The sequence below is a fragment of the Dermatophagoides farinae genome, chromosome 8 (assembly GCF_024713945.1).
Source record: "Dermatophagoides farinae isolate YC_2012a chromosome 8, ASM2471394v1, whole genome shotgun sequence".
NCBI classification, from domain to species: domain Eukaryota; kingdom Metazoa; phylum Arthropoda; class Arachnida; order Sarcoptiformes; family Pyroglyphidae; genus Dermatophagoides; species Dermatophagoides farinae.
In genome coordinates, this window is record NC_134684.1 from 939,739 (window position 1) to 965,240 (window position 25,502).

At 30.2% G+C, this 25,502-nt stretch overlaps 1 protein-coding gene across 3 annotated transcripts in view; it reads left to right on the forward strand.

The window, feature by feature from the left end:
• The window catches only part of LOC124495364 (protein O-linked-mannose beta-1,2-N-acetylglucosaminyltransferase 1), a 33,862-nt gene that overhangs the window by 6,589 nt on the left and 1,771 nt on the right, over nucleotides 1-25,502 (forward strand). Inside the window, exons 2-6 of one of the 3 annotated variants that reach the window (XM_075733668.1) lie at nucleotides 13,780-13,854; nucleotides 20,942-21,769; nucleotides 24,184-24,304; nucleotides 24,393-24,622; nucleotides 24,691-25,453. In XM_075733668.1, the coding sequence (XP_075589783.1) occupies nucleotides 21,197-21,769; nucleotides 24,184-24,304; nucleotides 24,393-24,622; nucleotides 24,691-25,453 (1,687 nt within the window). In that variant the 5' untranslated portion in view covers nucleotides 13,780-13,854; nucleotides 20,942-21,196. Of the gene's footprint in view, nucleotides 1-13,779; nucleotides 13,855-20,356; nucleotides 20,881-20,941; nucleotides 21,770-24,183; nucleotides 24,305-24,392; nucleotides 24,623-24,690; nucleotides 25,454-25,502 lie in introns of those variants that run through there. The other 2 variants (XM_075733669.1, XM_075733670.1) reach the window with 2 other exon arrangements.

The following is a 25,502-nucleotide window of genomic DNA, read 5'->3' on the forward strand; positions in this document are numbered from 1 at the left end:
GAATCAATCGATTTTCGATACGTTTAAAATACAAACAATTATCCAATGCACAATTCACAAAACCAAATTCAGTAATTGCACTATGAAATCGTTCATTCCAGGCACGTGGTGCTTGCTTCAATCCGTAAAGACCACGATTCAATTTCCACACTCGACCAGATCCATCATCATAGCCACATGGTTGATACATGAAAATATCTTCTTTTAGAAGACCATTTAGGAATGCAGTAGTGAAATCAAATTGTAATAATTCCATATCATATGATGCCACAATACTAAAAAACCATCGAACCACATCAAACGAAATAACCGGTGCATATGTATCAAAATAATCAACATTATGTTGTTGTTGAAAACCACGAGCGACTAAACGCGCTTTGTAACGCCCATCGCTTTTGATACGATATATCCATTTTGATGTAATAACAGGATTGTTATTCGGTGGATCAACTAATGTGAATGTTTTATTTTCAATCAATGAATTCATCTCACTGGTCATAGCTTGAAACCACTTCATAGATTCCTCTGAATCTACAGCATCATCAAACGTTAGTGGCTCAGTACCAGCTGCAACGACACCAATTACATTTCGAGGTCGTAAAGAATTCAATCGTTCTTGATTAACTTCATATGTTTTATTTTGAGACCCCAATGGTCTCCCCCGTCTCGGTACATCATCATCACCATCACCAGAAGCATCTTCATCTTGATCATCATCATTCTTTTCAGCAACCAAACTAGTAGATGGTTCAGAAACAAAATTATCACCAGGAATTTCATATGCTACAGATCTGCATTTTGCTATTTCATCGAACTTGACAGCAGATATCAGATGGACTTCACGTTTATTCGGTAGATAGCATCGATAAATATGGTCACCTTGATAACCAACCATATAAACATCAGTGGCTTTTGATTCAAATTTGCCAACTTTATCATCATTCAATGCTTTACCATAGCTACCAAAAACAATAAGATTGTTGACGTTTGCCTTTTTGTTGAACCATTCATTATATGGGACTACATTTTTATAATTCATTGTACGATTAAGTACATACACAGTACAATTCACTGCTTCATCCCACAAAAATTTTGGCAAACCACTTGAAACCAAGATCGATGTTGCATGTTCATTGATGTTTCGTACATGACGTTCGGCTAAACCATTTTGTTGAGATACACCAACACATGCAAATTGATGAGTGATACCATTGGATTCAACAAAATCACGAAATTTATTCGATGAAAATTCGGTGCCACGATCACTACGAATACACAATACATTATTACCAGTTTCAAGTTTAATCTGATTGACAATTTTAATAAATTTGTTGAAGAAATCACCACGATTTTTCAGAAATTCCACTTTAACGTATGATGTTTTCTCATCTACACAGATCAAATAATATTTGTTGCCATGAATTGAACGATCTGTATAACCAGCAATGTCAATATGAATTGATTCACCAGATTTAGCATACGACAATTTTTCAGTTGAACGATGTGGAACATCAGTAATTTTTCCATCACTACACGCATTACAGAAACCAACATTATCAGAACAAATGGTTGATAAACCATCCACAATTTTCGATTTAGCCATTCTGATAATTGTATTTTTGTTTACATGACAAAAACGTTCATGCAATAATGCTAAATCAACAGATGATGATGACAACAATGATACATTCGTAGATGAAGTACTATTCGATGACTTGACACGAATTGGTAAATAATACAAATTATTTAATTCTGATGATCGATAACCGGTAAGAAAACATTTTCCAGATTTAATGATCGAAATTTTACCACTGCTGAATGTTACCAATAAATTTTCATTACTACGTTCCAATTGGCCAATAGATATTAAATTGAAATTTTGATTTGCCAAAGCCACGTTTCGAATTAAAACATCGTGCCATACAGAACCAGTATGCAATTGACAATCAAGATCACCATATCCAACGATTTTAATTTGACCACCAGCAGTTTTAAATGATTCATTACAAGAACGGAAATTGATGAGCCACTCACGTTTATTAACGACATGCGATGATGCACCAGAATCAGCATAGAATCGATCAGTAATCATCATATCAGATTCTTTTGCAATAGTCAAAACAGCATTTCCCGTAACAAACTTTGATCTTGTATTACCATCGTTATTATTATTATTGTTGGAATTGCCATTATTGTTGTTATTGTTATTGCCATTTTTCTTTTCATTAATAAACTTGTAACATTTCTTTTTAATGTGGCCCAATCTATTGCAATAATGACACTTTATATTTTTCTTTTTGTCATTAGTCGTCGTTGTCAATGTAACCGATTTATTTAACGCATCATTTGAATGTTTAGCAATAGAAATACCAGAATCCCGATCTTTGATTCTTTGGCGCAACAATGATTCGATTTTCACCAATTTTAAATCAATATCACCATGATCCATATTGAATTCTGACATTACTCGAACTTGGCCCACAATATCTTGATGTTCTGGTGGTAAAATGGCCAAAACACGTTGACACATGTCAACTTCGTCCAGTTCACTTCCTAAAGCCTTCAACTTGGAATTTATATCTCGGATTTTGCCAAAAAACGAAAGTTGATCATCAAATTTAATGGTATGAAAATCACCTTTTAAGGCCATGATGCTAGCTGATTTAGAACCTTCGTATTTTCTACGTAATAAATCTAGCATTTCTTCTGGATTGTGGCTACTCATAACAAGATTAGCATCTTCCTCTGTTAAGGTTCCCAAAATAATAGCCATAGCACGACCAGATTCAGCTAATTCATCAGGATTTACAGCCAATGTGCCGGTACAATATTTCCAGATTTTAAGTGACATCATTGTCAGCTCAACGGAACGGTACCAAAGATTCCAATTTTTGGAAAGTTTCGGAATGGGTACCACAGAAGCAAAATGGTTCATTTTTAAACAATAGTTGACAATTATTCAACAACAGTTTAACAAAAAGAAACACAAAACAAAATTTGAGCAATTTGGGAAAAAAACAACAGATGCAAAAATTTTATAAGACAGCACAAAATTTTTTAATGTAGAAAATCAAGCATGGCAGGACCCATAACCTGTCACAAAGAGTTGCTGATTCAAACTAAAACTTTATTAATAATAAATGTTCAACAAACAATGAAAATACAATACATGGAAATCATTCATATATGCAGTGATTAAGAAAATATATATTAATTATGTTTTTATATTAACAGTAGGATACTAAAAATATTATTATGCACTGAGTGTGTGATTGACACTTAAACGTGTCTGTGTGTGTGTGTGTGTGTGTGTGTGTTACATGGTTTGAATTGAATTTTTGTTCCGCTATTCTAAGAACTGAAGAAAAAAAACCACCATCACCACCATCAACAATTTCTCTATTTTCACCGTTAAATAAACGTTCATTCAATGGTTTTTTTCTATCATTGAATCAAAAAAAAAAAAAAAAAAAAAAACAAAATTGCTGCTGCGCCCTATACACACGCCAGCACACACACACACAAGTCTATTTTTTATTCACAATTTGTCTATTTTGAATGTTATGAATTTTGAGGTCGATTTTTATTCATCATCATCATCAACTGACATACACGCATACACACACACAGTTTGACTCCAACACAACACAAGCCACCCTTTTTTTTACATTATTATATACTATAGTATAGATTGTTTGTTTGTTTGTTACATCATCGTGATTGTTTTGATTATACAATTTTTTTTTTTTTGCTTTTCTCTGACATTTTGCCAAAGTAATCAAACATTCGATTATTTCGATCATCATCATGATGATGATGAGCATCTCTATTTTGGATCCATAAAAAATGATGATGATGATGATGCTTTACACACACACAGATCAGAAAACAGAAACTGATCAGAATGACAAGGTCTAAGGGAGAGTGTGGCTAATGTTTTTTTTTCTTCTTCTCAGTCCAAAATTGGAAAGTAAAAAAAAAAACATTCATATTTTATCCCTTTGGATCCATCATGTATAATAATAAAATGGCCTTGTATGGCCATTAGTATTGTGTATATTTTGTTGTTGTTGTTGTAGGTGGTTTTTCCTTTCGTTTTTTTTTACTTTTCTCCCTTTTTTTTCTCGATTTTATCATCGTTTTTTTTCAGTTTGTTTTTTTTCAACAATTCAAAAGATGAAAATTTGAAAATAATTTATCTCTCGCTCTCTTCGTGTGTGTATGTAAATATTCAATTCGTTTCGTTTGTTTGTACCATAACGACAAATCAATTTTTTTTTCGTTGTTGTGATGCATGTGTGTGTGTGTGTGTGGGTGAAACACCCATTGATAGATTTTGATTGTTTAGTGTTTTGTTGGTTCAAGCCCATGTTTTTTTTTCATTCATCCATTCATACGGCTATTTTTTCGGGAAGTTTTTTTCCACTGTATTTCCCGTTATTTTCTGTGTTTGTGTATGTGTGTGTGTTCACCTTTTTCTTTGGTCGACTTTTGACTTTTGTTTATTTTTCTAGTTTCGTTTTTTTCTTTTTTTCTGCTTGCCTAATCGTAATTGGCTTTCATTGAAGAGAAGAAAAGAAAAAAAAACGCTGCCATCTTTTTCTTCTCTTTTCTTTTTCTTTTCTTCCATTTAATTCAATCAATCGAACAAATAGTATAAAATGGACGACGTTTGTATTTTGTATTTTTTTTCGCTTTCCACCATCGAAGAATTCTTTGAAGTTTTTTTTTGCTGCTGCTGCTGATGCTGTCTGAAACCGGCAATTTATAATGAATTGGAATCCAAATATTCTGATGATGACCATGATGATGATGATGATGCGGCAGAATAAATCCCCAAATACTTTTAACACTTGGTTATTATTATTATTGACTTTTTTTGTTTTCTTTTGACATTTTATCAACAGTGATGATGATGATGATCATCATAATCTTTTTATATATATGTGATAATCGCAGCAGCAGCAGCAAGAAATGAAACAAAAAAAAAATTCAGCTGATATCAGCATAATTGTGCATTGCGAGAAAATAAAATCTCATTTTCAGAATTTTTTTTTGTTTTGACCAATTTCTGCTGCTGCTGCTGTGATGCTACCGATTCTTGAATCGATAAATTTTTTTTTCTCTCTGTATTATTCTATTAACACGCCTTGAACCTTGGAAGATTTTTTTATTTTTGATTTTGGCTTTGAAATGATTTTTTTTTTCGTTTCTGTTCATAATTGACTATAGGTGAATAATGCAGCAAGCAGAAAAAAAATACTTGACTTGATTTTTATCAATCAACTTGATTGTTTCACTACATATTGTTCTGTTGGATTTTGTCCTCGAAAAATTTTTATTGTACCAAATACATACATACATCGTATATACATAATTCATTTCATTTGGCCATCACCATCATCATCTTTATTTTTTCGCTCGGAAATCATATCATCATCATCATCATCAGGAGTAATGAATATGGATGTGTGTGTGTGTGTGTGTGTTGTAAAGTTTGATGATCTTCACGATGGATTTTTATAATTAGAAATTTTTTTTTAATGTTGAAACAAACAAACAAACAAACCATCTCTCTACTAGCCACCTGGCTATTTTGGCTTTTCTTTTTTTGATTAGTTTTAGATTTATCTTTTTTTTTTTGCTTGATCAATTTTTGCATAAAAAAGGTTTATATTTGGCACCTTTGCCTAGCCCATTTTTTACAACAACAACAAATGATGCTACCATTTTGGAAATCATACACACAATCACAGGTGTAAAAGGTTTTGTTTTTTTTTTAATTTTGTTTTTCGTTTATCTTTCTAATGAAATCTTTTTCTGTTTTTTTTCTGGTTCTACAACAATCAACCTTGAGATGCATTGTTGTGTTGTTTTTTTTCCATTTTCAAACTTCTGTTTGCTTGTGGTACATAGACCATGTGAATGCAAATTGAACAAAACAATAAAACTTTTGATTTCTAGTTAGTCTTGCATCAATTTCGTTTTGTTTTTTTTTGTTTGCATTTCAAGGCTAAAATTATTGCATTATCATCACCTTGTCAACTCGATTCTGTTCAATCATCATCATCATCATCATCAGATCATTAAAATTCATTTCATCCGGATTTGTCATCATACAAAGACAAAGAATGTAAAAAAAAATGTTAATAGAGTTTTTCCTTGATATCAGGAATCGATTCTTTCTTCTTGATTCTTGATTCTTGTTTTTTTTTCTTATTATTATCATAAAATGAAACAACAACAACCAATGACACCTTCTTCAAAGATTCGTCTTTTGTTTCTTTCTTTATAATTTTGAATAAATAATCAGTTTATTATTATTATGCAAATGAATGGTGTGACATGGAAAAAAAATTCATTCGTTCGTTCACATTCAATCTTCTTAATCTTGATCATCATTCATCATACACACACACACACACACATGAATATTATAAGCCCATAATAAGCATCGATGTTTAAATAGGATTCTTTTGAATTTGAATTTAAGCCTTTTTTTTCCCAAAGATGTGAATGATTATGATGGGATTTTTGTTTTTCTCCATTTATAACATGTGGACATTAACTTTAACATTCATTTTCTTTAATCGATTGATTGACACATTTTTTTTCTATTCGCTTTGCATTGCTAAAAAATTTATCAAACACAATCAATTCGATTCGATTCGATTTAATTTGATCAGTTTTTATAATTTGATTGATTGATTGATTGATTGATTGATTGATCATCAGAAGAAGAAAATGATCAATGTCCAGTTTTGCAGTGTATACGGATTGATTCACAAATGAAAATGATGATGACCATTCATGAACAGGAACGAAAAATAAAACCGGTCATCATCATTATCCATTTTTTTTCTCTCTCCTGTACTATCTAATCAAACCAATTTTCATACAATTTTGACCCAAAAGTTGAATTTTTTCAACAACAACAACAACAACAAAAAAATTGATATTTTAATTTTTCAAACGAATGATTTATAAATCAATAATTTGAAATATAATTACCAGGCAAGCCCTTTTATTTATATATATCGAATTGAATTCGATCGTTATCATATATAATCCGATCAATTTATTGATTCAAATCAATCAAAAAAAAACATCATTTTTTTTATTCATATACAGCAAAAAAAAAAAAATATGAAATGAAATGAAAATAAACAATGGAATTGATCAATAAAAAAAATAACAGTAAAAGATTGATTGACAAATAATTGTCTGTTGCTTGGCCATTATTTTCCCACAATAATCATTATCATCATCATCATCAGTTTTTTTTGGTCCATAATAACTTGATGTGTGTGTGTCTGTGTCCAAGTTCAGTGTGGCCCATTTTTCTCTGTTTTTTCTACGATCCAATATTTTTGAAAAACAGTTTTTTGTTGTTGTTGTTGTTGTTGTTGTTGCTGGAATGATTATCACAATGAAAAAAAACAACAACAACAAGACTGATTATTGTTATTGTGGATGCTGTGCATTTTTGGATTGCATCAAATAATTGCATTGTGTTGTTGAATGAATGTAGTGAGAGAGAGTTTGAATGAATTTCAATGGTTCAATAGAAAACAAAAACAAAAAAAAAAAAAAACAAAACAAAACAAAAATGCAGACCCAATTTTTTCATTGTCGTTGTTGTTGTTGTTGTTGTCATTTCGTTTCTGTTGTTGTTGTTGTATTTTATGCACCTTGACCTTAATTTTTATATTTTACATAATTCAAATTGATCCAGATAATTTCAATTTTTTTTTTGATTGTTGGGTCATTGTGTGTGTGTGTGTGCGTGAAACTTTGAATTCAAACACATCCATCCGGTTGAAAAAATGTAACAATTTTTTTTTATTTGTTGCATAATTAGTTAGTTATTCTGTTTAATTTTTTATTCTGTGTCCATCGAACCATGTAATGATGATTATGATGATTATGTAATTGGAATTAATTCTTGAATTCTTGATTGAATGAAAAAAAGCAAAAAAAAAAAATTTATTATGCAGAATAATAATGATGAAACCAAATCATTGATGCGAAAAAAAAATGAAAAAATCGATCTACGATTGTTTTTGGTTTTTTATTCAATCTTAAAGATTATCATCATCATCGTGACCTTAATCAGTGTTTCAAACAATAATGATAATGGGTCATCATCAAAAAGAGCCGGCAGTTATCATCCGATAATCATGGGCGCCTGTTTTTTTTTTTTTTTTTTTTTTTTTGCTGGTACTTGAAAACCTCACAATCATCATGTATCGGTCACCAGAAACATGTGTATGTATACATCATCATCATCATCATCATCATCTGTCATTTATCATTTGTTTCATTTCAACACAATAAAACAAAAATATAGCCATTGAAAATTGAATTTAACAAAAAAAAAAAAAAAAAAAAAAAATCAATCGAGATTATATGATGATGATTGGACATAAGCACAAGTTTCAAAGTAGCTCTCTCTCTCTCTCTCTCTCTCTCTCTCTTCATCCATGATTTCAAAATAAAATGACATTGGTCAAGATATATACACATGTGTGTGTGTGTCTGTGTTATTTCTAAAAATAAAAACCTTGTCCATTGTCCATCACCACTCTCTCTCTCTCTCTCTCTCTCTCTCTCTCTCTCTCTCTCTCTCTCTCTCTCTCTCTCTCTGTCTGTTCATGTTCACATCATTTGATATCATCATCTTCATCATTGAACAGCAGGTCATCACCATCATCATGTACAATTATCTCTCTGATTATGATGATGATGATGAAGATGATGCTGACAAGAATTTCATAATAGCTCATGTTTATTGAATTGAAGTGACATACGACAAGTGACAACGTGGATGATGAGAAAACAATAAGAAAACTAAAAACAAAAACAAAAAACAGATAACTGGGCTGTTGTTTTGTTTTTATTTTTGTCATTCTGTTTGTTTGTTTGTTGTCGATGTTGATCATGAAAATAAATGAGAATCAAATTTTTGATGATTTGCGACAACTTTCTACTGCTACTACTACTACTACTGTTAAACAAACAAACAAATGATGATGATGAATAAATAATTCAATAATAATGATTGAATGGATGAATGGATCTGGCTAATTTCAAATTGATAAATTATTGGCCCATTTCCGCAATAGTTTTCTATCCTTGTTGTTGTTGTCGTTGATCAAATGGAAAAACTGTTTCATTCATTCATTCATTCATTCATTGTCTGTTTGACCATCAGACCATTGAATTATTCATCATCATCATCATTTTTTTTTCATTTTAGTTTTCATTGTCATTCGCTGCTTTTGTTCAACCATTTTTTAAAATTAAGAAAATGATGATGAGCAAGCAACAAGTTTCAAACCAAAAAAAAAAAAAAAAATCCGAAATGCCGCAACAAAAAATAAATCTGAATCTAAATTTGTTCAATTTGCATATTTTCTTTCTGTGTGTGTGGTCATTTTTTTTTTTGGCAGAAAAAAACGGAATGCAATTAATGGATTATTATTCTCCATTAATTGCATTCCGTTTACAAAATATTCACACTACTTGATGATGATGATGATGATGTACCATTATTTTTGACTGTTTCGCAAAATATTGTCTTGATTTGCATCTGCACATCACAGATGATAATGATAATGATGATTGGATTGTGCCCAGTTATTCACACGATGTTGTTTGAGAATTTTGTTTTTTTTCTTTCTTAATTTTTTTTTAAATTTTTAAAATTTATGCAAAAAAAAATGAAAAAAAAATTTCATGTGAAATTCAAAAATAAAGTGACGCCCCATTCACCGAATGGTGAATTATTAACTCATCATTCACTTGATTTCATTCATTGAAAACTTTTACTTCCGACATGTTTTCGTTTCTTGATTATACGCTATAATGGTGTGTGTGTGTGTGTGTGTGTGTGTCTGTCTGTCTGTCAATACTACCATCAAATCAAGCCATCATCACCATCTAGCTATCATCATCAAATAATTGATGGTTTTCATTTTCCATGATGATGATTCTGTAAAATTGAAAAAAAACACACACACTTGTTGTTTACATTGTTGACAAATAAAAAAAAAAAAAAATTTAAGCTTGACACACACACTGACAGACACACAGGGTTGACATATAAAGTTTTTGTTTCTTAATCACTGACATCCTTATGTGTGATCATTATGGTGTAAAAAAAAACTTTACTGAAATGAATTTCAAATTGATGACAGTAACAGAACTGACGCCCGGTTTTTTTTTGTTGTTGTTGTTGTTGTTCAAAACAAAACAAAGAAATTGGCGCTCAATAATTGTTGTACGTGTGTGTGTCACATTGTGTTTGTGTGTGTGTGTGTGTTTGTGATATTCGAATGAAGATAATATATATATATATCTGAATCAAACAAGTAATTTTTGAGCGATTTTTTTTTTTTTTTTTTTTTTTTTGAATAAAATGAATATATATTGCAAACAATGAAAATCTGTCTGTGTGTGTGTGTGTGTGTGTAATTGCTTTATTTTTTTTTGTTTCTATCTACTTTAGATCAAAATGAATAAAAACCGATGAATGAATGGTGCATTTATCATCATGATGATGGTGGATTTACGTAAAGAGCAATTGAGAGAAAGAGAGATGGTGATATTGTTTTTTTTTTCATTCATCATCGTTTCATTTGTTGTATGTGTGTCTATTATTATTTTTGTGAATTGAATTGAATTGAAATGAAATGTGTGATGATGATGATTATGATGATGGTAGTGGTGGTTGGTCCGGATTTCGTTTCAATTTTTCTTCTTCTTCTTCTTCAATTTTTGTTATTCAATATTTCAATTGCTTCCAATTTTTGAATTTGTTACTGTCCAGTAGAACTGATTGAATTGATTTTACTTTCATTTGAAATTTTGTTGTCATTTATCAATGGATTTTGAATTGATGATTGACAAAAAACTGCAAACATTTTATCTGTAACAATAACAACAACAACAACAACAACAACAACAACTGATTGTATCATGCTCAAGAGTCATTCATTCATTCATTCTTTTTTTGAATTGAATTGAAAATTATTTTCCGGATTTGTAAAAAAAAAATAAAAAGCCAAAACGAGACCTATTGTCTTGTTTTTTGCTTTTTTCTTATGTCAGTGTGTGTGTGTGTGTGTGTGTGTGTGCACGGTTTGTACGGTTATAATCGCCAGCAATCATTATCGTCATCAAATTCGCGAATCAGTGAACAGCAGAGCAGAAAAAAAAATAATATGAATTACCGTTCCCCGGAACCAAAAGAAAACCCACTGTAAAGATATCATGAAGAATCGTTTGAATACATATCAGCCACCACCACAGCAGCAGCAGCAGCAGTAATGTGAATGAAACAATAAATTTTCAGATTTCATTTCCATTCAATTTGTGATGCGTGTCGTAGTCATTCCATCATCAAATTCAGACCATAACCAGGTGTGTGTGTGTGTGTGTGTATGGTGACAATGACCAAAAAAAAAACCAAAGAAAAATGAATATTCAGCCTAGTTGTTAGTGGTGATTAATATTCTGGAAATTATGGCTACATTTTGTGTGTGTGTGTTCATACGAGAATATGGAATTTCTTCCATTGGATAGATAACCAGATTTTTTTTCTGTTCTATTCTGTTCTTCATTGCTCAAATTTCCGGTTATAACACAAGTCTTTTTTTTCATATTTTCAAAAATTTCTGTTTCGTCCCATTATCATCATCAACAGATTTTTCTTTTTCGCTATTCAGACAATAATTTTCTTTTGACCGAAAAATAAAAAATTTTTTCCATTGCCGTGAAACAATATAACACAACGACTTGATCGACAAGTCGTTTTTTTTTCTTGATTTTCGTGATCTACCGATTATCTTTACGTTTTTTTTTATTTTATTGTATTAAACGACGACGATAATAATAAACGAGTTTATTGAATTATTCAAAATCTCGCTATCTCTCCATCTTTATCTGTCTGTCTATCTGGGCTATTTACGTGAAATGAATAGATCCGGAAAACTGGCAATGGGAAAAAAAAGAAAAAATACTTTAAAACAAAAACGAAAATGATTAAAAGCTTGTTAAAAGTAGATAGCAGCAGCAGCAGCAGCCGACATCCATTCATTCATTCATTCATTTTTTCTTGCCAATCTATCCGATTATCATTTTTTTTTGTGTTTCTCAACCCGAACAAAACACAAAAACAAAAACCGATTCATAGATACAATCATGTCGTGTCTGTATGGCGTGTGTATTGACATTTTTTTTTCAATCAATTTCTCTCTTGCTTTTTCTCGTTTCGTTTGACGATGGCATCAACAAGATGATGATGGTACTATTTAGCCGATTTTTTTTATGAAAACAACACTGATGAAAATGAAAAAATTGATTTTCCATTTAAACACATTGATGGTTGAATAAATCAAATTCTGTTTTTTTTTGTTAGTGATGATGATGCGGATGATGATGATGATGCGGAAGAATAATGTTCAACAACAACATGAAAATTTGATTCAGGATTTTCAATTTTCCATTTTATTATTATTATTTTAAATCGCTTCTTAATAGTAGTGATGATTATTATTCAGTAAATGATGATTTGATGATGATGAAAAGTTTTTAATATTTTTTTTAAAAAAAAGGTGATGATGATTATTATTATTGATGGTCGGATTGATTGATTGATTAGGGACACAATCCATACATGCACACACACACACACACAAACACAATGAAAAAACAAAAATCCGTTTATTTCGGGCGCAAGTTATTGTTGTTGTTGTTGTTATCCGAACTTGAATTTCGTTGTTGTGGATGGTAGTTTTTTAAACATACAAAGATCATTTGTGTGTTTGAGTGTGAGCAAGCCATTCTCCAAGTAAAGTAAAGCAAAAAAAAAAAAAAACAGTCAGAATTTGCCCCACTCATCATCAAATGTGTCACGAATGAAAATAATCATCATCATAATCATCATTTATCGAATGTTGACCATTATGTGTATGGTTGTTGTTGTTCTTGAATACAACAAGACTTCTACTTCTACTTTTTTTCCTGTTTTTTTTTCTTGAATTTGATTTGAGCCATAATGAAATATTATTTCTATTATGATGATCAGGTTCATTTTGGTCACGCAAAATGTTTTGATTTTCTTTTTTCTTTTTTCTTTTTCTTTTCATCATCATCCAATGGATGAACACTGAATGAATGAGCTGAGTTGAGTTGAATTGAATTTTATAAAGCTGGGCAATTTGGCGACTTTTTTTTATTTCCAAAAACAATTTAAAACAAAAACAAAAAAAAAATGATGAAATGAAACGAGAAGTGAAAAACTATTAATTTTTTTTTGTTTCTCTCTACGTTCTCATCTGATTAGTGGACAATGATGACCAGTTTTATCTTATCTAATTTTTTTTTCTTCTGTACCTCTCTATGAAGCTGTCCATCATCATCATGTCTACATGTGTGTGTGTGTGTGTTTTAAATGTTGCTAATTATCGTTGTTTGTGTTATTAATAACCGATTAAATTTAGCCTGAATAAATTGGGTTTCTGCTGTTTAGCCTCCTTTTTTTTTGTTTCCATACATAAATAAAACGACTACGGCCTAATTTTGTTCGTGACAAATTGATGGCTCTAAAAAATTGCTGTCATCATGATCATCATGATGACAATCCATAATAACGATCCACGCCTTTTGAATTAAAGTCAAATACACACATACAACACACTACAAAACACATTGCAAAATTAATATTCCAATAATTTAAAAATAATTTTTTCTTCTTTCTTTCTTTTTTTTATTCAGATTTCAATTGATTGATTTTTTTTCTGCTGTTTTTTGTTGTTGTTGTCCTGTTTTTCGCCCAAAAAAAATGAATTGGTAAGTATCGATTTTTGTATTCATTAATGTGTAAAAGTTGTTGACATTTTTATATGTAAATTGTTGGATATATATGGTGGTCATTATTTACCAATTTCTCTCATTTTTTTTCTCGGGAATCTTTTTGTTTTTGGTTTTGGTTTTTTTTTTGGAAATTTTCTCGTTTTTCAAATGAAAATGAAAACAAAAAAAAATTTTGTATTCACAATACGTACTTACAACCTGAAAATTAATGGCGCCAATATAATAGAATAGAATCATCGAATAATGTGGAATAAATACAAAAATTTTTCTACAATAAAAATGTATAACTCAACAACGATTAAATGTAATGAAAAATTTCGATTCAATTGTAATCATCATCACATTTTATTATTGCTGCGTTATTGAGTTTTTTTTTCGTTCATTTTTGTATTTTTATTATTGAAAATTTATTCCTCAAAATTTCGATTCCAAAAAATTTTGTCGTCATAGTCATCGAAGAAATTGGTAATAATCCAAAATATCAATCAAATGTGGTGAATGAAAAGACATTTTCTACTGCCACTACTACTACTACTACTCGGTAATTGAGAATTTGAAAATTTGAAATTTTTTTTTCTGATGACTTGGCTATAAAAAAAAAAAATTTATTTCACTTGATCCAAATGAGAAAAAAAATAGCCAATCAATGTGCAACATTTACACCATTAACACCAGAATGCTAGAAATTATTTACTTTTTTTTACGGTCAATTTCCGGTGCACCACTAAGGAATGAAATAATAATAATAAAAAAATGAATCAAAAAAATTCATTGAATATTGGTGATTACATCACAGTCACTAATACATACAAATCGATCAATCGTTTGGTTGATTTTTTCATATTTATTTATTTATTCTAGTTCTAGCATCGTTATTATCTAAATATCCAGGTCATATATGTATAGTGGCACAATCCTATTTTTGGACTGATATATTCATGGTTCTTCAATTGCTGCCTCTGTGTGTGTGTGTGTGTGTGTGTCTGTCTATTTAACCAAATGAAATGTTGAAAATGAATGAATGAAGAAACAGAAAAAAAAATATTAAAAATAGCACATCCATTCCTGTTTATATGTCTATTTTTTTTCGTAGTCGTCGTCGTAGTCGTTGTTGTTGTTGTTTAATCAATGTTTGATCAATCAATAAATGATGATGATGATGATAATGAAAAAAAAACATCGACAATAATATTTCGTGCTTGTCAATGTTGTAATTTACCCGCGTAAATAAACTGATTCTAGTGATACATCTCTTCCTTGTTGTTGTTGTTGTTGCTGTGATTTTTTGTTTCTTCGTTAGTCAAAAAAAAACCAATAATCCAATATGTTGATTATGTGTAATGTGTGTGTGTGTGTGAACAACATTCACATTTGGACATCAGGATTCACGTATTATATCCATAATATATCCACATGATGATTAATGTTTTTTTTTCTCGATATTAGCAAGTTGAAAAACATTTTTTTTTAAACATGAATGTTTTGATTTTTTTTTAGGTCATGAAAATAATGAAAATTATATTTGAACGTTGATTGAAGCACACAGGTTCAAATGATTCAGTTTGTTTGTTTTTTTCTCATTAAAAAAAACAGAGATTGATTTTCATCCAGTCAACCAAAACATACAAAAAAAAATCAATGACCAATGGATTCGATGGTTTTTTTTTTGTTCATCATATACGATACAAATCGATTCGTTGATCATTTGCAATAGTAATAGATTATAGAATATATAAATGGACAAAAACTAAGATTTTACGAGGATAACGTTTTTTTTTCCATTTATTTCCAATTTTTTTTTTGTCGTCAATCAGATTTTTATCCAGAATGAACGAAAAAATGAAAATGAAAACTGAAATGACATCATCATCATCATCATCATCATCAGTGATATGATAACCAACGAATAAAGAATTTTTTCCTCTATGTCTGTCTGTGTGTGTGTATATGATTGATGCGCCATCAATTTTTATTATGATCGTTTTTTCTTGTTCTTTACCAGTTTTTTTTTGTTGGGTTGCTACTGCTGGTTACTGGTTACCCATCTGCAGTATGATGATGATGATGATGATGATTATTCAAAATAGATAAAGTTACACACGCACACACACACAGAGATCTGTGTAGACACACAGCGAACCAAATAAATTCCATATAACCGAAAAAAATGGAAATGGAAAATATACAATGACGATGGATATAGATTAAATGATGGCCATTATTGTGTTGTTACATTGGTGTTGGTGATGGTACATTGTAGCTTCGAATGACAAAAAAAATTGAAATAAGATGATCCAGAATAAATCCATCCATGTAATGTGTAATGTGTAATGTAATTCATTCATTGGCAAACAAAAAAAAAAGTGTAATGGTCTTGTTTTTTTTTCAATGTAACAGAAATTTGTTTTTTTTTCTTATTCTTTCTATCTCTGAGCTTTATTCGTCTGGATAGATAATGATTGGATGTGGATGGTAAATGTTTTGTTGTTGTTGTTGTTGCTGCTGCTGCTGCTGCCGATTATTATTGTTCCTTAATGATGATGATGACATTGATTACCATCAATCGATTTGATGATTTTACACTGATCTATCATTTGTGTGTGTGTGTGTGTATGTGCTCAGATCGTTATTGTTGATTATAGTGATGATGATTATTATGAGGATGAAAATTTTCTAAATCCAATAATGATCATCATCATGATCATAATAATCATTAATGTTTGTTTTTTGTTGTTGTTGTTGATGACAAATATGTTTTTTTTAATCTAAATAAATAAAGAATATTGCCAATATTCAATCAATGTGATTGTGTCTGTGTGTGTGTATGTGTGTTTGTTCCGGCGGAAATTCTAGTTTTTTTTTTGTTCGTTGTTTGTGTGTGCAGGATTTCTATACCTTGAATCGAATAGAATCAAAATCAAAATCAAAATTCCACTCAATATCGATAATAATAATAATATAAATAATAAGGTCGATATATTTGAATGACATCTGTCCGCTTGGTTCGATTTGTCCTCTGTTTATTATCATCATTATTATTATTATTAATAATAATAATTCGATTCGATATATATTGATTTTGATTCAATTCAATTATCGTTGCCTGCTGCTGATTATGATGACAATGTTGAATATTGTTTGATTCAAAATGTCAAAATACTATAATGGTATTTGACAACCAATTGATGATCAACAACCAACATCCAATAACCAAAAATGATGAAATGCATAAAAGGCACGTCGTATAAAACATATATACAAATGACAAATGTCACATTTTTTTTATTTCGCTTTGAAAATATTTCCATTTGGTTACTATTACTAGCAATAACTTACTACTCTCTATCTGTACATACAAAAAAAAGGTGGCAGGTGATACTCTTCGATTTTATTTCTCCGGATATAAATAAATAAATGAATGAATTGAAAACTGACACGCACACAACACACACACACACAAATCATGTCAAATGGTACTGTGTTTGTTTGATTTCAGATTCAGATTCAGATTCAGATTCATTCAAATTGTAATGTTGATGACCGAAACATGATTAAAACAACAAAATGACTGATTGAAATTTCGATTGATTGAATTTTTCTGTTCTGTTCTGGTTTCATCATCATCATCAAAACCAAAAAAAAGAAGGAGTTTTTATGCCTGTCAGAAATGAAACTAAAAAATCAATCAACACACACACACACACAGACACACATTTAGCTTTGATGATTTTCTTTCCACTTTTTTAAATGTTATCCAGAGATTCAATAATTATTCTTTGATCACACACACACACACACCTTGATCATCAACTTCTTTTTTTTTTGACTTCATTGCTGATTGGTTTTTTTTTCGTTTTCTTTTGTCTTGATCATAATCGACATTTTGTCTCTCTCTCTCTCTGTGTGTGTGTATATATATGAATTGATGATGATCATTAAAAAATAATCTAAGAATTTTTTTTTCTGTTGTTGTTATTGTTGTTATTGACGGGTAAAATTCCAAAGTTTTTATATCAACAACGTTGAAAAATTACTTTTTTCTTCCACATTCTGTATACAGCACATATAATCATTAATACTGAATGATGATGATGGTGGTGGTGGTGGTACTCATCGATTCCATTGAATAAAAAGTCACTGATATCTCTATCAGATTGGTTTTCATTTTACTTTATTTTTTTTTATTCTATTTTTTTGGTTGCACTGCATTCATTTGATCACAATTTTACAGTAAACCTAAACGTTGTGATGTATGGGAATAAGTTGTTGAATCCATTAATCATTCAATAATATTCACCAAAAAAAAAAAAAAAAAAAAAAAATACATCAGACGATGAACATTTTTTTTTTGTTCGATACAATCGATTATTGCAATTCAATATATATGATGATACTGGATTCTTGGAATTCGAATTTTTGTTGTTGTAAACGAACGACACACAATATATAACCATTATTATTATTATTATACACTGAATTTTAGTTTCGATTAAAAGTTTTGTTTATGTTTTTGTTTGGTTATGTGACTTGATGATGATGATGATGATTGGCCATCATTGACTTGATTTTTATGTTTTGAATTCTATTCATCCAATTCGGTTACGAACCATCTCAATAGATTGGATTGGATGTGATGAAAAACTGAAAACATGTGAAATGCATTTAACCAACGATAATAATTATGTTTAGATTAAATGTAATGAAAATAAACAAAAATCAAAATCAAAATGGCAAATGAGATTGACTCAACCACTTGACCATCACCACCACCACTACCATCACATTATATGTCAGGTATGATCATGATGAACATGATATTTCAATTAGGATCACTGCTATTTTCTAGAGTTTTTTCTTGGATCTAAATCCAAAAAAAAAAACATTTTGTTTACGTTTATTATTCAAATTTGGACAAATTTTGTTTTATTTTTGTGCTTCTGATGTTGATTGTTGTTGATTTGTTATCGATTATTCGTGTTGTGTCAACAACAACAACAACAACAAAAAACACTGTCATCATTGTTGCTGATTTTCAATTCAAATCATCATCATCATCAAAGATATGATTGGAATGTTAAAATGTTTCTTTCATCACCAATTAGTAGCTTTTTGATGTCTGAAAATCGAATGTATATCGATGCCAAAAAAAATGACTATTAGTCACACCACAAAACAAAACTCATCGTTGTCACACATTCTCTCTGTATAGTAATCAAATCAAATTATATCACACACATACACACACACACGCACAAACTAATGGATAGAATCGTTATGGACATTCCAATCAAAGCAATCAATTAGCCCACATTGACATTGTTTCTATATGTGATCGAACAAAAATTAGAATCGACCAAGAACAAAAAAACCTAAAATCAACAACATTCTCAATTCAATTACGACCCAAAAAAAAATGAATGAATGACCGATTTCTATCTATCTCATTGCACATCTGCTTGTTTGATTGTAACGAAAACCAAAAAACAAAAAATTCTCCTAATCGTTCATCGATATCGATGATATTGATACCCGAAAAGAAAAAAAAATAAATATAAAAACTTCATGTCTATACACACACACACACACACACACACCAGCAAAAAAAATGAATTTGCATGAATTTTTTCTTCACTTCATGTTACGTACACAAGAATAGAAAAAAAAACTTTAGCAATATTTTAGACATGTAGAATATTCTATACATATATTTGTGTGTTTAGAATTCTTTTACTTTATTCTTTTTTTTGAGCACTTTCTCCACTATTCAAGGCTCATAAATTTCAACACACACACACACACACATATTCACAACTTTCATATATGGCCAAAAAAAAAAAAAAAAAAAATAACGAGAGAATATCTTTATCATCTTATTGTTTTTTTTTTGTTCTCACTGACTATGGCTAGAAAATATTCTTTCTACTGATCATCATCATCATCATTGAATATTCTTGTTTGATATTTTTTCGATTCGATAAAAGTTTAGTTGTTAGTAAAATCAGATTCATTCAAATGAATGTGCCTGTCAGTGAAATGGTGTGTGTGTGTGTGTATGTGTGTATATATACCATATGAGTTTGTTTTCCCCTGTTTTGTTGTGAAATTTATTTGGATTTTTTTTCTATTCGATTCTGTTGATTTGATTTTTGATAGATTTTTTTGTTTGTTTCAAATAGGTTATTTTTTTCTGGATATTGTAACGCAGTGTGCATATAATAATAATAATATTCATTTCGATTCTGGATCAACATTCATTCATTTTTTTGCCGTGTAGGAAAATTGGAATAAACAGAATCGTTTTTGGTGTGTTTTTTTTTGTTTAGTTTTAGTTTTACTATTCACACACACACACACACACATTTTGTTTCAAAATAGCAAAACACTTTTTCTCATCATCATCACTATTTCGACTTTATGACAATAATGATGATGATGATGACGTTTTTTTTTGTTCCAGTGATGAAATTTTCATCATTGAATGTGAAAAATTACCCATGAGAATTGAGAAAAAGAACGATGGTTAATCTCTTTTTATTCGATCAAGGGTAAATGCTTCGTTTTTGTTTTTGTTTTTTTGTTTTTTTTTTTGGGTTATGAACTTGTCACACACATAGTATGACTGAACGAGGTATATGACTGAGGTTGACAACATATCAGCTCATCATCAAGCATCAAGCATCAACAACAATAAGCTAAAGTTTTTTTTTCTCTATTTTTGTTTCTAAAATCAGAAACAAACATCAAGAATAAACAACGAAAACGGATTCAGACACTCTTGAATTGTATTTCTTTATTATAATTCTGGTTTTTATGACATAACATAAAACAGATGCAAATTTTTTTCTGGTTTTTTCTCCTGATATTCATTGTGTTGTTTCAATGAGAGAGAAAAAATTAATGTTGTTGTTGTTGTTGTTGTTGGCGGGGTGTGTGGAAGCAATAACAACAACAACAAAAAACAAAAAAAAACAAGAAATTCACAAACAACATACACACAGAAAAGTAAAGTATTCTGGTTTTGAATTTTTATTGATTAAATTTTTTATTTTTTTTTGTTTTTCAGGAATTTAAAATCATCATAAAAAATTTGATTATAGAATGAAAAATCCTGTGATATATAATTTGTTATATTATATTCGTCAAGTAGTCAAAATAGTCGAATATAATGGAATCTGGATCTAACTGCCGCCCGTCCCTTGGCCACGATTTCGTTAATAATCAATGGAAATTCTTGTATGCCAATGAATGATGATGAAATTTTTAATTGATTAATCATTTAATCAATCAAAATTGAAAAAAAAAATCCAATTGTGACAATATGACAAGATATAAAACTAAAATAGCATCATCATCACCACCACCAACAACAACGATGATGATGATTGGTGATGATGGTGGATCGAATAATGAATACGGATTTGAGCATAAAATGAATCATCACCATCGTAACCACCATCCTTATCAACAACAATTGTATCAATGTTCACCATTACCATCATCAACATCATCATCGCCATGTTATTATCATCCACCACCACAACCACCACTACCACTATCGCCAACAGCAACACATCCTTATGATCATCAACAGCAACAAAAATTACATGATTATATTACATCATCATCATCAACGGATCTTCTACTGATTAAAGATGAAAATAAATCAATATCTCAATCAATGAAACATTATCATCATCATCATCATCATAATCATTATAGATCATCATCATCATCATCATCAACGAATAATAATCAAATGTGGTGGACATTATTATTATGTTGTTGTCAAAGTCATCATCATCATAATCATCAACAACAACATTCAAAAAATCAATCAAAACGTTTGCTACCATTTCGTTTACCACGTCGTATGATTGCTAAAATTTTTCAGGTAACCATTAGTTTCAAAAAAAAAAAATTTTTCACTATTCGGTAAAAAAAATGATGGAAAAATTCTTGGTAGTAGTAGAAACATTAGATGGATAGAATTCTAATAGATGACGTTAATTTTTTTTTTCGTTTTTTTCTGACTGTGAATGTCTGACAATAATAATAATAATAATATTAGATCGATCGATCGATCATCTTCATGGTGATGATACACACAATTTTCATATATCGAAATGTATTTCACATCATCATCATTTTTATATTCAATAAATTCAAGCTTCACCCTCGCAAACACACACACACACGCACTCAGAGAAAAGCCGACCAAAAAAAAAAAAAAAAAAATGAAATTTCTTATTGTCTGTTTGTCTGTGTGTATGTTTTGTTATTGTGTAATGGACAACAACAAGAATAACAACAACAATTGGCACAGCTAAATACACCGTTGGGACCTTTTTTTCACGAATCAAACGAACGGAAAAAAATTCGTTCGTTTCAATTGAAAAAAAAATTTTTCAAAGCAATAAATATTCTCTCGTCTTTTTTTTTGTTTGACCATCATCAAGAATTGAATTCTTTTTTTCTCTCTCTCTCTCTTTGATCAAGAATTTCTCTTTCTCTCTCTCTGGAATTGAAAAGTTTTTTTTTCTCTTCAAGAAAATTCATTGAATTCAATTCTTTATCTGTCGTTTGTTCGGGTGTGTTTGTGTGTGTGTGGTATGATGTTCAATGGTATAATGTTAACGTCAATTTATTCTACATTAGAAAAAAGTGGATTTTTTCCGATGGACACTCGATGTTTGGGTTTGATTTTCGTGTTTGTGTGTATGTATGTCTCCAATGTTTGTATTTATGGCATATGGCTACCATCATCATGAATTTTTATATAAATCGATCATTTGGGATGTTGTCATCAGAATGAAAAAAAAAGAGAAATGAATCATTATAAATGCATTTCACTTCTCTTTTTTTTTGTTTTGCTTGGCTATTAACCCTTTTTTTCATCTAAATCTCATCTTCCACCACCACCACCACCCCCTTCGCTACCAGCATTTTCAATGATTAAATTTGGAATTGAAATTATCCACTATCCTTTCTCTCTGCGTGTGTTTATTGTGCGTCCATTACTTCCTACTGTGCTGTGCTGTGCTGTGTTATACACAAAATCCATAAATTTCAATTTTAATTTTCGAGGAAAATAAATTTTCGAAAAAATTTTTTCATATGCCCATCATATTCAATGTGTGTGTGTTTTGAAATGAAAAATCATAACCAATTTTTTTTTCATTCAACGCTTGCGCAATTGTTGGCTTGTTCGATTGGTCAGTTTTTTTTTATTTCATTCATTCTTGGATACAAAATTTCAAATTTATAGCCAAAAGTAATCAAAAGTTTTGAACATTTCGAATTGATTTTTTTTTATTGAAATGGAAAAAAAAATCTTTTCATTACTTGAAAAATTATTATCTTGGGTACCATTTGGATCCATCCATTTGCCCACCAAATCAACACACAACTAACCGATTTTTATATTATATTCTTTTTACAATTCAAAGTCATCATCATCATCATCATCATCGCCGTAAATCGTCCATTCGGTAATCACCGTCATGATGATTAGACTACCCACCGTATACCATTTTTTTTCAATCATTTTTATTCATTACCGCTGTTGTTGTTGTTGTTGTCTACTGTGTTGTTTATGATGATGGATATATTGTTTTTATTTTATCGCCCTCCCACACACACACACACACCAACACATCAACACCCACAACTAAAACAATTTGTTAGAATGGCTGATTCCATTTATTATTCATATTCATCATTATCATCTCATCATGTTGATTGTTGTTGTTGTTGTTGTTGTTGTTGTTCATAAATGTTGACAAACTATTCTGCTTGAGGTTTACAAATTATATAATGATGATGATGGTGTCGGTGCATAATTTTTTTTTCTGAAAAAAGTTTTCATTTCATTTTTGTTGATTTTTATTCGAATTTTTTGTGTATATATTCCTATTACGGTAGAAATAGTTGTCTATATTTCGTCAATTTATTTTCACAGTCAATTTTTATTTTATTTTATTTTATTACTGTCGATTCAATTCAATTTCCAAACTTTCTTTATTGACAAGAAAATGTGATACATAAAGATACCACATTCCTGTAACAAACACACAGTATAACATTTACATTTATATGTATTCGAATGTTTTTTTTTTTTTTTTTTGGAGAAAAGAGAAAAAAAAAGTTTTTTTTCTGTCCATTGTGATTCTTTTTTTTTTTTGTTGTTGTACCGGAAATGTGTATCACACGACAAAACTTTGGCTATTTTTTTTTTGATCTTATGTAAAGTATATATAATGATGTGTGTGTTGATTACTCTAATTTTTTTCTTCTTTTATCGTTTAGTTTATTTTTTTGGTAGTCTTAATTGCCACTGTGATCGTGAATATTTTATTCATAATCGATACAACAAATCGTTTAAGAAATAATCAACAAACAATTTTTAGCCAAATTAATCCATTGGCTGGTAAGTTGTTATTGGTTTTTGTTTTCATTTTTGAATTTATTCGATGATTCAATAATTTTTTTTGTTGTCTTTGAAATCATTCACTTAGATGGTGGTGGTGCATCTGCGGATTCTTCAGCAACAAATTTTCTTTCATTCGATACATCCATTGTTGATGGACAACAACGAACAAATTTTATTCCATATGATCAATCGAATAACAATATCGGTGACAATGATGATAAAGCCAATAAAGCTGGTCAGATAGCATCAAGACATCTGGAATTGGAAATTTTATCCAGTCAATCTAGAGTTTATGTTATGGTTGATGGAACAACTGTAAGTTTTTATTGTTGATTTGTTTGCCATTACAATTATAATGGTTTAATGTTGCTGATTTTTTTTAGATTCTAGATGATTCCGATGAAACAAAAGGCCGTGGAATTCATGTACTTGTATTACATCAATCAACTGGATCAATTATGGCACAAAGATTATTCGATACATATTCACCACATGAAGATGAATCTATGTCTTTGTTTCTCAATCTAATTACCGATGGTCGAATAATTGTATTCGCCATCAAAGATGAAGGAACATTTCAAATGAAACAAGCTGCTCGTGATTTATTGAAACGAATGGGTTCCAAACGATCACATCAGATTGGATGGCGTGATATGTGGTGTTTTGTTGTCCGTAAAAATACACAAGATGGTGATAAGAGCGAATCTTCATCGAATGTTTTTGGAGAAGCTTATGCTAAATCTCCTGATTTCAATAGTTGGGCAGCACCAGTTATGCTACAAGCAACGGTACCATTGGTACCAAGCGATCAATCCGAATGTAAACAATGGTCCGATACGGAAGAAAATCGTCGGCGGCGATCATTCTGTTCACGTATTGAAGGATATGGTTCTGTTTGTAATTGTAATGATCCAGCTATGATTGATTTCTCTTCACTATCTCGGGTATCACATGATGAAAAATCCGAATATGAACGTATATCACGTGTACCGGTATCGATAGTTGCATCGAATCGTCCACAATATCTTTATCGAATGTTACGTACACTGTTATCGGCACGTGGTTGTAATCCATCCATGATAACCATTTTTATTGACGGTTATTTCGAAGAACCATTAGAAGTGACTAAATTATTTGGACTTCGAGGTAAGAATGTTGAGTGATGATTTTTTTCAAAATGTTTGATTTCTTTCTT